The 12,226-nt window shown below is 42.7% G+C and overlaps 1 protein-coding gene across 1 annotated transcript; it reads left to right on the top strand.

Moving 5' to 3' along the window:
• Positions 1 to 11,381: 11,381 nt before the first annotated feature.
• On the top strand, positions 11,382 to 11,780 carry LOC104235199 (large ribosomal subunit protein mL54-like). The gene has a single exon (XM_009788913.1). It carries the CDS (start codon positions 11,382 to 11,384, stop codon positions 11,778 to 11,780), a length of 399 nt encoding a protein of 132 aa, XP_009787215.1.
• The last annotated feature ends 446 nt before the right edge of the window (positions 11,781 to 12,226 follow it).

Raw genomic sequence — 12,226 nt, 5'->3', positions numbered from 1 at the left:
TCCCGCTGGAAATAACTACCCATCGACTAAGTGTCGACCTCAGGTTCAAACCGGTGAAGCAAAAAAGGAGACCTCAGTCCGAGGTAAAACACGCGTTCATCAAGGACGAGGTAACAAAACTCCTCAAAATAGGGTCTATCATGGAGGTAAAATATCCTGAATGGTTGGCCAATATGGTGATAGTTCCCAAAAAGGGGAATAAGTTAAGAATGTGCATCGATTATAAAGACTTAAATAAAGCGTGCCCCAAAGATTCATTCTCATTGATCAACATCGATCACCTAATTGATGTCACTGCTGACCACGAGATCCTCACCTTTCTCCATGCCTACTTGGGGTATAATCAAATTCAGATGAACCCTAAGGATAGGGAAAAGACTTCGTTCATCACGAAGTATGGTATGTACTGCTACAATGTGATGCCCTTAGGGCTAAAAAATGCGGGAGCCACATACCAACGCCTAGTTAACAAGATGTTTGAACATCAAATAGGCAAATACATGGAAGTTTACATTGACGATATGCTAGTTAAGTCCCTGCGCGTAAAGGACCATTTGACTCATTTGCAGGAAACACTTGGCATCCTCAGAAGCTACAACATGAAACTCAATCCCAAGAAATACGCCTTCGGAGTGGGTTCGGGCAAATTCTTAGGCTTCATGGTGTCAAACAGGGGGATTGAGATCAACCCTGACAAAATCAAAGCCATCAAAGACATCACGGTGCTAAACAATGTGAAGGTCGTGCAATGGCTGACCGAGCGGATAGCAGCCTTAGGCCGGTTCATATTGAGGTCATCAGATAGGAGTCATCATTTCTTCTCCTTGCTCAAAAAGAAAAACAGCTTCGAATGGACTCCGGAATGCCAACGTGCCTTAGAGGAGTTGAAGCGATATCTGACAAGCCCACCCTTACTCCACACCCCAAAGGAGGATAAAACTCTGTATTTGTACCTGGCCGTATTCGAGGTAGCGGTAAGTAGTGTGCTAGTTAGAGAAGAACAAGGTACACAATTCCCTGTTTATTATGCAAGTTGGGCCCTGGGAGATGCCAAAACTAGGTATCCACACCTAGAAAAATTAGCTCTTGCATTAATAAGTGCATATCGAAAATTAAAGCTTTATTTTCAATGCCATCGTATTTGTGTTTTAACGACATATCCTCTTCGAAGTATATTGCATAAGCACGAGTTATCGGGCCAACTGGCCAAATGGGCCATCGAACTCGGGGGGTATGATATCAAGTATCAACCCAAAATGGTTATCAAGTCCCAAATTCTAGCGAATTGTGTGGCCGACTTTACGCCCGCCCTCGTTCCCGATGTAGAGAAAGAACTTTTACTATAAACGGGCACATCTTTGAGGGTATAGACCTTGTTCACTAACGGCGGCTCGAACGTGAAAGGGTCCGGACTCGGCATAGTTTTGAAGCCACCTACGGGCGTCATGATTAGGCAATCTATAAAAACTGCAAAGTTGACTAACAATGAAGCCGAGTATGAGGCTATGATTGCAGGTCTGGAACTGGACAAAGGCCTAGGAGTGGAAGTCATCGAAGCAAAATGTGATTCCCTTCTGTGATAAATCAGGTAAATAGGAGCTACGAGGTTCGAGAAGACAGGATGCAAAGATACTTAGACAAAATTCAAGTCACATTGCACCGCTTCAAAGAATGGACTCTAGTTCACGTACCTCGAGAGCAGAATAGCGAGGCTGATGCCCTCGCAAACCTGGGATCATCTGTCGAGGAAGATGACATACTTCCCGAGGTTGTTGTTCAACTATCCAAATCAGTGATCGAAAATGATATACTCTCTCGCAAACCTGGGATCATCTATCGAGGAAAATAACATACTCTCTAGGGCTGTTGTTCAGCTATCCAAATCAATGATCAAAGAATGCCATGTCGAGATCAACTCCACTAGCCTGACATGGGATTGGAGAAATAAATATATCGTCTATTTGGAAAGTAGGAAGCTACCCGCGGACCCAAAAGAGTCGATGGCCCTACGAACCAAAGCAGCTCGTTTCTCGCTCTACGAAAATGGAACTCTATGCAGAAGAACCTTTAATGGGCCCCTAGCGGTATGCTTGGGACCAGGGGACACAAATTACATACTCCAAGAAATTCACGAGGGCATCTGCGGAAATCACTCCGGCACCGATTCCTTAGTCCGAAAGGTGATCAAAGCAGGCTACTATTGGGATAGCATGGAGAAGGGCACCAAAGAATTCATCTGAAAATGCGACAAATGCCAGAGATTTTCACCAATGATTCACCAACCCGATGAACAACTACATTCAGTCTTGTCGTCGTGGCCATTCATAAAGTGAGGGATGGACATCGTCGGACCCCTACCAATGGCACCAGGTAAAGCCAGATTTATTTTATCTATGACTAACTAATTCTCAAATTGGGTAGAAGTGCAGGCCTTCGAGAAGATAAGAGAAGAAGAAGTCATTAACTTCATTTGGGACCATATCATGTGTCGATTCGGAATTCCTTCCGAGATAACATGTGATAACGAGAAACAGTTCATCGGAAGCAAAGTAACAAAGTTCCTCGAGGACCATAAAATCAAAAGGATCATGTTGACACCCTACCATCCATGTGCAAAAAGTCAGGCCGAGTCCACAAACAAGACCATCATTAAAAACATGAAAAAGAAGTTAGAAAATGCGAAAGGAAAATGGAGAGAAATGTTTCCCGAGGTGTTATGGGCATATCAAACAAATCCAAAATCGAGCACGGAAGAGATGCCTTTCTCTCTTGTATAGGGCTCCAAGGATTTAATATCGGTTGAGGTTGGAGAGCCAAGCACCAGATTTCTACATGCCACCGAGAGCTCAAACAACAAGGCCATGACTGCAGCCTTCGAACTATTAGATGAAAAAATAGAAGCTTCACTGGTCCGAATGGCCGCCCAAAAATAAAGAATCGAAAGGTACTATAATAGGAGAACAAACCTCCGACATTTTGGAGTTGGGGACTTAGTATTAAGGAAAGTCACCCCAAACACTCGAAACCCTAATGAAGGGAAGCTAGGCCCGAGCTGGGAAGGATCGTACCGCGTCCTCGGAGTGATCTGCAAAGGGTCCTACAAGCTCGGTACCATGAAAGGCGAACATCTTCTAAGTGATTGGAACATATCGATGCTTAAATGCTATTACTGCTAAAGTGTCCGATGGAAGACACTGAAACATCCTCTGACTCAAAGACCTTGGGTTTTAAAGCATGTATTGCACTCTTTTCCTTCGATCGAATTTTATCCCAAAAAGGATTTTTTCCGACAAGGTTTTTAACGAGGCTACACCTATATGGTACCTAAAGAGGACTCAACAAGTATTCAAGGCTTCTATCCAATTACCCTCGAATACTGGGGGGCATCCCCCGGGAGATCGCCTCATCGGAGAAAGCAAAAAAAGCCAAAGAGGGTCTCGATAAGAAGATGATGTATTGGGCCAAATGGTCGAAGAACCGTGCCCGCATAGAATAATCGAACCCTCTACGGTGAAAACTATGTAATACTTGTGCCAAGTAATCAAGGAATATATTTTGATTTTTACCATCAGAACACTTTGCACTTCAAAGAAGTTTGCTATTTTCACAAGAAACGACTCTAGTGCCAGAAATTTCCCGAACACTCAGGAACTGACATCAAAAACTCGAACCCATAAGACCTCCGAGCCCAGAAACTTCGAGCTCATAAGCCCTCAATGAGGCAACATCAAAAAACGGCTCCAGAGTCAAAAACTTTCGATGTCTCGGGGACTATCGCCGACTGTCACCCCATCGAGCTATCAAAAACTCGAGTTCGTAAGATCCTAAGCGGGCAACCTCGAGTCCGAAAACCCTCCATGAGGCAACACTAAGAAAACATAAGACCTCCATAAGGCAATACCAAATCTGTAAGACCTCAAGCAAGGCATGAATTATACTTGTGCTAAGTAACCTATCTGTAAGACCTCAAGTAAGGCATGTTCAAATTTATAAGACCTTACAAAAGTCATAATCCCGATCTTAAAGTAAAGGCTATATATTCGAACTGGTAAGACCCCTAAAAAAGCATACCCTCGATATAAACGCCGAGGCTACCTCACTCGGGGACTGAAAGGCTATGGCCGAACACAATGACTACGGTCTTAAGGCTCCGGCCAAACTAACGCGACTCGGGGATGCCCGACTGTTGCCATAAAATCACAGGCCTTCAATTGCTTCGAAAGTATTTAGAAAAGAATTGGTTAATCAGGCTACCCTCAGCATAAGCAAAAGAGCTTCGATCATGTCAGCTCCAAACAATGAAAAGGCTTCAAAACAATTTAGCCATCGAGTGAAACCTCCCGAGGTGCTCATTTATCGTTACATAACGGCTCACAATCAAGGTTCTTATCGAACCGTCAAAGAGTCGGACGAACATAAAAACTTCAAAAAGTCTTTAATGAGGGAAAAATAAAGCCTATATTGAAGGTCGTACCGACCCAACGCATAAGAGCCTAAGCACCAGCCTATGTTTGAGGTCGTATCGACCCAACGCGTAAGAGCCTAAGCACCAGCCTATGTTATAGGTCGTACCGACCCAACGCGTAAGAGCCTAAGCGCCAGCCTATGTTAGAGGTCGTACCGACCTAACGTGTAAGAGCTTAAGGGCTAGCTTAAAAAAGCCTCAGGACTGATTAGAGGTCGTACCGACCCAACGCATAAGAGCTTGAGGGCCAGCTTGAAAAAGCCTCAGGACTGATTTTTAGACCTAAAGGTCGATGAACTCAAGTCGAAACTTGACTCGAGGACTAAGCCCCAAACGGTCAACTTTTGACCATTACAAATCGCTCAGTAGTAGAGAAAACCTAAGGGTTTAACCCGAGGTCCAAAATTTCGGGCCAATTGTCAACAAGCGTCACAGCTTATTCCTAAAAGGCAAAGGAAAAAGGAGAAATGATGAAAAACGAAAGGCTTTTTTATTGAAGGTTCACAAGGGTGCATTTACAAGGCTTATGCACAAAAGCCCTTACAAGGGAGAAAGCAAGTAAAACCCTAATCTACCGTCAGGGTTGTGCCTTCGACGGCTCCCTCAAAGGTTGTGCCTTTAAAAGCTCCAGCCACGGCCCCCAGGTCTTCAATGGCCTCTTTCACTTCAGGGATTTCGCCTTCATCATCTTCCGAGCCAGTGCTCGAATCACCTTCTGAAGCAAGCAGGGCCGAAGCCTCCTCTTCTAGGGTCTTCACCCTCTCGATCTCGGCAGACAAGTCAATGCCCCATGAACGTATATCTTCGAGAGCCTGCCTTCGAGATTCTAACCGGGCATGTTCCACGTCTCGGGTCAATTGCAGTTCGTCCCCCTCGGACACCTTCCTAGCCTGAGCATTTGCAGCAACAGCATCCTCTTTGTGTGAGGATAAAAGCGCCTCGGCTTTAGCCTTGATCCTGGATACGTAGAAACTAACTCAGTATGAAGTTCTTTATCTTATTGCTCTCCGCCCTCGCGTCATAGAGTTGATATCCGACTGAGACCATTTTCCCCTGAAGGGTATCTCTCTCAGAGGCTATCTCCCTCACGTGCCATTTGAGTTCGAGAATTTTAGAGTCTCTAGCTCGGATCTCCTCCCTCATTAGAACATCCTTCTTCTCAAGCTGCATAGATCAGCCCAGAGGTATTAAAATACTGAAGTCGGGTAAGCATCTAGACAAAAACAAAAAGAAACTACATAACCTGTTCAGTGAGATGAGTCCTCTCTCGGGACACTGCCTCCAAACAATTTCAAAGGCCACGGAGTTCCTCCTCCTTCTTGGTAAAAAGAGCTCTAAGCTCATCAGCTGCCGAGGTGAGCTTCTTGCGATCACCCTCGTATTGAGTCAACTCGGCTCGAAACCTGGCAAAGGTCTGTTTATAAAGCACCTTGGCCTGGAATCATGAAAGAAACAAAGTTAGAAAGACGAAGATTAGGACGCCGAAAAATGACCTACTCACAGAGCCTATCCATCCCACTGAAAATGAGTGAGGCGTCGAGCTAAGGGTTTTTCTCAAGCACAACTAAAAGCCTTTCAAACGCATCTTTATCTCTGACGGGCGCCCCCAATTCGGAAGGTTCTTTATTCTGGGCATCCTTCATCTCCCTAGGAGATATAATCGGTCCCGGAGGGGAATCGCTCACTTCAATAGCCCCGACTGGATCAATCGGGGCCGCCACTTATCTCTGAAGAGCTTCAAAACTGGTTTCCTCCGGAACGCCTACCAAATGCACCTCAACTCGAGGAATATTTTGGCCATCAACCAGCCTAGAGACATTACCCGATACATCCTCGAAGTCCTCTTCAGCCAGAGGTAGGACAACAACAGCATCAAGTTCCAATTTAGAAGCCATCGGCTCAGCAATATGAGGGACGGTCAGGTTTTCTCCTCCCTTGGGTGCTGCCGAGAAAGCATTTTTCTCCTCGCCTTCAGATCGGGGGCTCCCCGATACTGCTGGAGTTAAGGCAGCTGAATCGGCCTTAGGTTCTTCCACTTTGGCCTTCATGGATTTCGAAGGCTCAGTCGACGATTCCCTTTGTTTTTCTTCTCTTTATCGGGTTTCGGGGTATCTGTTTCCCCAGACGGTGCTTCTCTCATCAAGGAGGCCTCTCCCAAACCTGCACAAATACGAAATATAAACGCAGGGAATAAGGGTGCAATCGGTGATAGTTATTCTGAGAGACTCAATTGCAGTAAAAGTGCAGGCTCACCATGGTTCTTGGCCTCCCATCGAGCCCTAGACAGGTCGCGCCACACGCGCTCAACATATGGGCAAGTCGAATCTAGCCGGCTAACCCAGCCCGAGAGATCTCTAACCACGTCAGGGTACACCGCATCAGCTGCATCAGTGGAGGAAGTTAGTTCATAGGTAAATTGATCCCAAAGGAAAAGAAAATCCTTAATCAACGTATCTACTTTAGTTTCCTGTTCCATCTTTCAAGGAATGGCATCTTCTCCACTGGGATCAAGTCCGAGGTCCTAACTCGGACAAAATGGCTCATCCACCCTCCGTCCCTAACCTCGTCAGTACAAGCAAAAAGGGCTTTCGATGCCCGACATCGGATCTTAATTAGGCCCCATTGGAGGAATCGGGGACTGTACATTCTGATCAAGTAGTCGAGGGTGAAGGGCATCTCCTTAATCATGTTCGCAAAATACCTGATCATGTAAAAAATATACCAAAATGACGAATGAATTTGGTTGAGAGTCACTCGGTATCGTTCATAGGAGTCGAGGATCACGGGGTCTATTGAAGGCGAGGATGGCTCGACCGAGCCAAGAGTAAATGGATAGGTATACACACTAAGGAAGTCGGCCTTGTATGTCGATATGTCTCCCCCCGAGAAGGGATCTCCACCAGCACCACGTCCCCCCAGTGGCAGTCAATCTTCACCTTCTCGGCGTCTGCTACTAAACTAATGTATCGGGACATGGGCTTGCGTCGTCCCGACTTTGAAGAAGGCTTATCAACCTTGAAATCGGAGGTCATTATGCATGGTCCTGGGATGCATTCCTCAAGAAGAGGGGGTATTGTTGCCTTACCCTTATACGAGCATGAAGAATAGGGAGGCACATCTTCCTGAGGGACAGAGATGGAAGTCTTCGCCATTCTTATTAAAAAGGTTTTAGAGGGGAGAGGAGATTGTAATCATAGAAAGAGCACAAGGAAAAAGTAAGAAGAACTCTTTTAAAGGCTTAATGATGCAGCGGAAGATAAGGGGCAAAGGAAGAAGTATTTATAGAGGTCAATCCTACACGTTGGAGCAGGCCAAATGGTAGCCAACCGCTATAATCAATTCAAAGGCTCTTCAAAAGGTTGTATGGGTGCGACCTTTAGACACCCTTTTTGTCACATCAATCGCTTGATATAGCGCAACTGACATCATGGTGGATGTATCGAAGAGGCAAGAGTTCAAGACCGTTTCTTATCATTTTCACTCTAAGAAACGCGGGGACTATCTGTACACGGCTGAAATCGGAGAGTCCGGTTTTATGATCGCTAGGACATTCCTTAGCCCGTCTCGGAAGGCTCGATTCGGGCATCACAAATCGGTGAATATCATGGACAAGCGGGAAATTCCCAAGGCACGTGGTCAAAGCTGACGACGCCTGCAAAAATTGTACGAGTCCGTACCGGACCATTAAGTAGTTGTACAAGCTACGTTTCTTTGTAATAATTATACATGTTCCATGTTTGGATTTACCCCTTCTATATAAAGGGGACCCTTGTCATTTATTGCACACATGATATTCAATACAAGAACAAGAACATTCTCTGCTCTCTAACTAAAACATTTTTCATTGTCTTTCCGTTGATTTTATTGCTTACATTTATTGTATTTCATTGATTATTCTTATTTTATTATTTATTATTGATCATAAAGAGACATCATCAAGGCCCTCAGGTCTGTAAGTCCTTCATCGAACAGCCCCAGTCAAGCACTCTAGCTCGACCTCGAGGTCCAGCGTAGGCCAACTCGAGGCCCCGATTCGCGGTCATTCGGTTTGCATAGCATACTACCTTTAGGCTCTTATCTCATTTTCTTAACTCACACTTAGCATCTATTGCCTAACAACTAGCATAAAACTAAATCACATATTTTTAGAACCACAAAATCAAATCTAATTGTAATTACCATTTTCAAGGTAAACAAACATCTAAATGAAAATCCGGGAATACACCCAAGTTAAAAATCACCATTTGGACTTAACGGAACCATAAAAACTCCGATCTAAGGTCAAATACACAAAAGTCAAACTTGGTCAACTCTTCCAACTTATAGCTTCCTAGTTGAGAATCATTCTTTCAAATCAATCCTAAACCACTCGAAAACCAAAACCGATGGTACACACAAGTCATAATACACCACATGAAGCTACTCATGACCTCAAACCACCAAGCTGAATGCAAATGCTTAAAATGGCCGATCGGGTCATTACATTCTACCCCACTTAAACATATATTTATCCTCGAACGTGCCTCGAATAATGTGCCACATAACTCATGTACTCAAAATAATAATTTCTAACCGCAATAGCTGCTTATTACCAAACCTAGTACCGATAATATACTTCATATCAAGTGAAACCTCATTCTTAACCTTCGCAACGCTATTAATGATAAAAGAACATGCAAAAACTCATAACTACCCAAAAATCAACAAGTCAAGAAGCTCTCTCGTCCGACAAGGACCATTGCCAAATTCTAAGCGGAAATATAGTATTATTCTTCCAAACATTCTTTTTCCCAATACAATAGTGCAAATCTCAGGTCTAGAAACCTCGTCTCACCCAATACAAGTAGCCCAACCGACAAGTCACCACAAAGGCCACATGAAACCTCACACAACGCGGTTTGTACACCTAAAATGATAATAACTTGGATATATCCTAAAATGTAAAGAAGCAAAGCAAGAGGACTATCCAACAAGTACAACTGATATAACAACAAAAGCAAAATTTCATGAATTCATCCCACAAAAGGGAAAATAAAACACATGAAATAAACATAAGGATGGATATCCCACATAACTCTGTTGTAGCATGATGTGCTCAACTTACACATATATAAATGTTGTAAGGCAGTCGATTTCAAATATATTAACCCAACTAGGTTGGGGCCGAATCCCAAGGAAATAGGTGTGAAAATATTACTTGAATAGTATGTCACTTGATTAAAGCTGTAGTTCTACTCTATTAGCTTGGGAAGAGTTTGATAGTTGTGAATTGTTCAGAGAAGCCATTTTGTTGAGAGAATTGATTAATTGGATTAAGAAACCAAGGTTGTGTCCCCTTCTATGGAATGTTATGCTATTTGTGTTAATATGATATATTTTTAATGGGAGGTCCTTTGATATGCAAATAGTTCCTAAATGACTACCCAATATTTTCCAATAGTTAGGTAGTATTTCCTCTTTGTGATTTTCCCAAAATACAAAAGAGTTATAATTAAGAGCAACCAATTTATGCCAAGTAGAACCCGCTTATTCCTAAGCAGTTTTATTACAAAAGGTTTAACGACTTGAGTTCTTATTATTCAATTCTATCAAACCCTAACCCACTTTTCCAAATGAAAGATAAAGTAAATTGGAACTAGTTAATGGTTGCAACCATCGACCATAAATGAAGCATAAGAAATGAATAAAAATAACCCACCCATTATATACATATATACACATATACATATATATATACACATATACATATATATATATATACATATATATATATATATATATATATATATATATATATATATATATCCGATGGTAAATACTCATTAATATTATACCCACTTAGTGTCCAAAATTTTAGTATTTAAAGTTAGCTACTCAAATTAATATACAAGAGCAAAGCATTAAAGAAAATCATAAAAGCTTACAATAAAGACAAAGTCTTGGAATCTCTCCAAAAAGCTCCAAAACAAGTGGTGTATTCAATACTCTCAATGTAGGACCTTTTTCAAACAAGCTATTCCAAAATAACCCTAGTTATTCTATTTATAATAGCCCAAAAGTCACAGATAAAATGTGACAAACATAGCCCTTCAGGTTAGTTCGTGGTCTCAGAATGGATTGCGGATGTGATCCATGGTCCGCACAACAGTAGCAATGCCGCAAATTCGATCTTCAGTCTTTTTTCCATCACATATCAGTTATGTCGTCCGCATAATGATTCCACCGCCGCATAATATATTTCAGATTCGTCTTCACTGGAATTCCTCTTGCATTCGTGCGACAATTCAACGGTCCGCAAATAAGTTATGCGACCGCATATTGAACCACATATTTGACTATTGAAACTGAGTTGGATCTTCAAGTCCGATTTCCTGCAAAACACCAAAACTACATACGAAATGACTCACAATGCTTAAAAATATGAGCTAATGTCTATGAAATTAGTATCAAAACTGTCGCATTTCTACATCACATCAACACCCCCAACTTAGACTCTTGCTTGTCCTCAAGCAACTAAAATGTTGCCCTACTAGGAAACTAATCTAATTCTGATTGATCACAAAATATCAATTACTATGGATGGATCTAACTATTAGCTAACAAGCATGTAATTTCATTTATTTACCCTTCAGCAAAGACAAGAATCATTTGAATGTTCAGATAATCAATTTGTGAGCTCCGAGCCTCAAAAGCAATAATAGAGTGCTACTAGTAGCTAGATATGCACTTGCATCCTACTTCAAGAAGCCTAAGTTCTGCTAACTCTTGCAATTCACGCATTCTCACAACAAAGAAAATCCCCAACTCAACAGATTTAAATATGTAAAGGGATACAATCAAACACTCTCGCACTACCCTAGAGCCTCCGTTGTTGCTCTCCATTTCTTCCTTCGGATCTGAGTTGGGGATAAGGACTATGGCATTAACTTATATCAAATCATTGAGAAACGTTAACTTTCCCAAGGAGGTTATTCAAATAGAAGGCTGCAAAACATTTGTTGTTGGGGGTGGTAAGAAGAAGGGTGGAAAAGGTGGCAGAGCTTCAGATGCTCCAAAAGCATCATCGATTAGCAAAGAAGTCAAGGCCAGTACAGAAGTCGGGGCAAATATTCTCAAGGATGGAGCAGATCCAAAAGTGTTGGCTGACTCAAAATACCCAGATTGGTTGTGGCACATACTGGATAAACGCCCGACACTTAGTGAACTAAGGAGGAAGGATCTCGAGTCTCTCACTTACGATGACCTCACATGTTTTGTCAAGCTGGATACCCGAGCTAGGATCAAGGAAAACAACTCTATTGGGGCCAAGAACTGAAATTTCTGCAGGAAGTGGTGTATTTCTCTCTCCGCTCTCCTGCGATCAATAGTTTACGCCGGCGACTACCCTTCATGGCCTCCACGGCCGGCGGCCAGCCTCTTCCTAAGGTTGGTCCATTGTCTTCCTCCCCCCATCAGCCGTTACCAATCTCTACAAACCCTACCCTAATCTACCTAAAACCTATGCAAATTTATTAAACCCTACTGTCATAAATACGCCCATGCAAACCCTAACTACGCTACCATTGAAACCAGTTGAGTTCCTTCATAGAGACTAGTTGTGAAGTGGAAGAAACAAGAAGTGAAGCAATCCATCGTACAACAAGGGCTTCAACTTTCAGTTCTTGGAAAATTTTCATATGGGAAGCCTGTTATTGGTGAATTGCGTAAAGTGATTCCAATTCAATGTGAGATTAAGGGTCATTGTTCAGTTGTCTTGATTGA

This window comes from Nicotiana sylvestris, chromosome 6, assembly GCF_000393655.2.
Source record: "Nicotiana sylvestris chromosome 6, ASM39365v2, whole genome shotgun sequence".
Lineage (NCBI taxonomy): Eukaryota > Viridiplantae > Streptophyta > Magnoliopsida > Solanales > Solanaceae > Nicotiana > Nicotiana sylvestris.
Note: the sequence above shows the minus strand (reverse complement) of the source record. Positions and strands in the feature narration are given on the sequence as shown.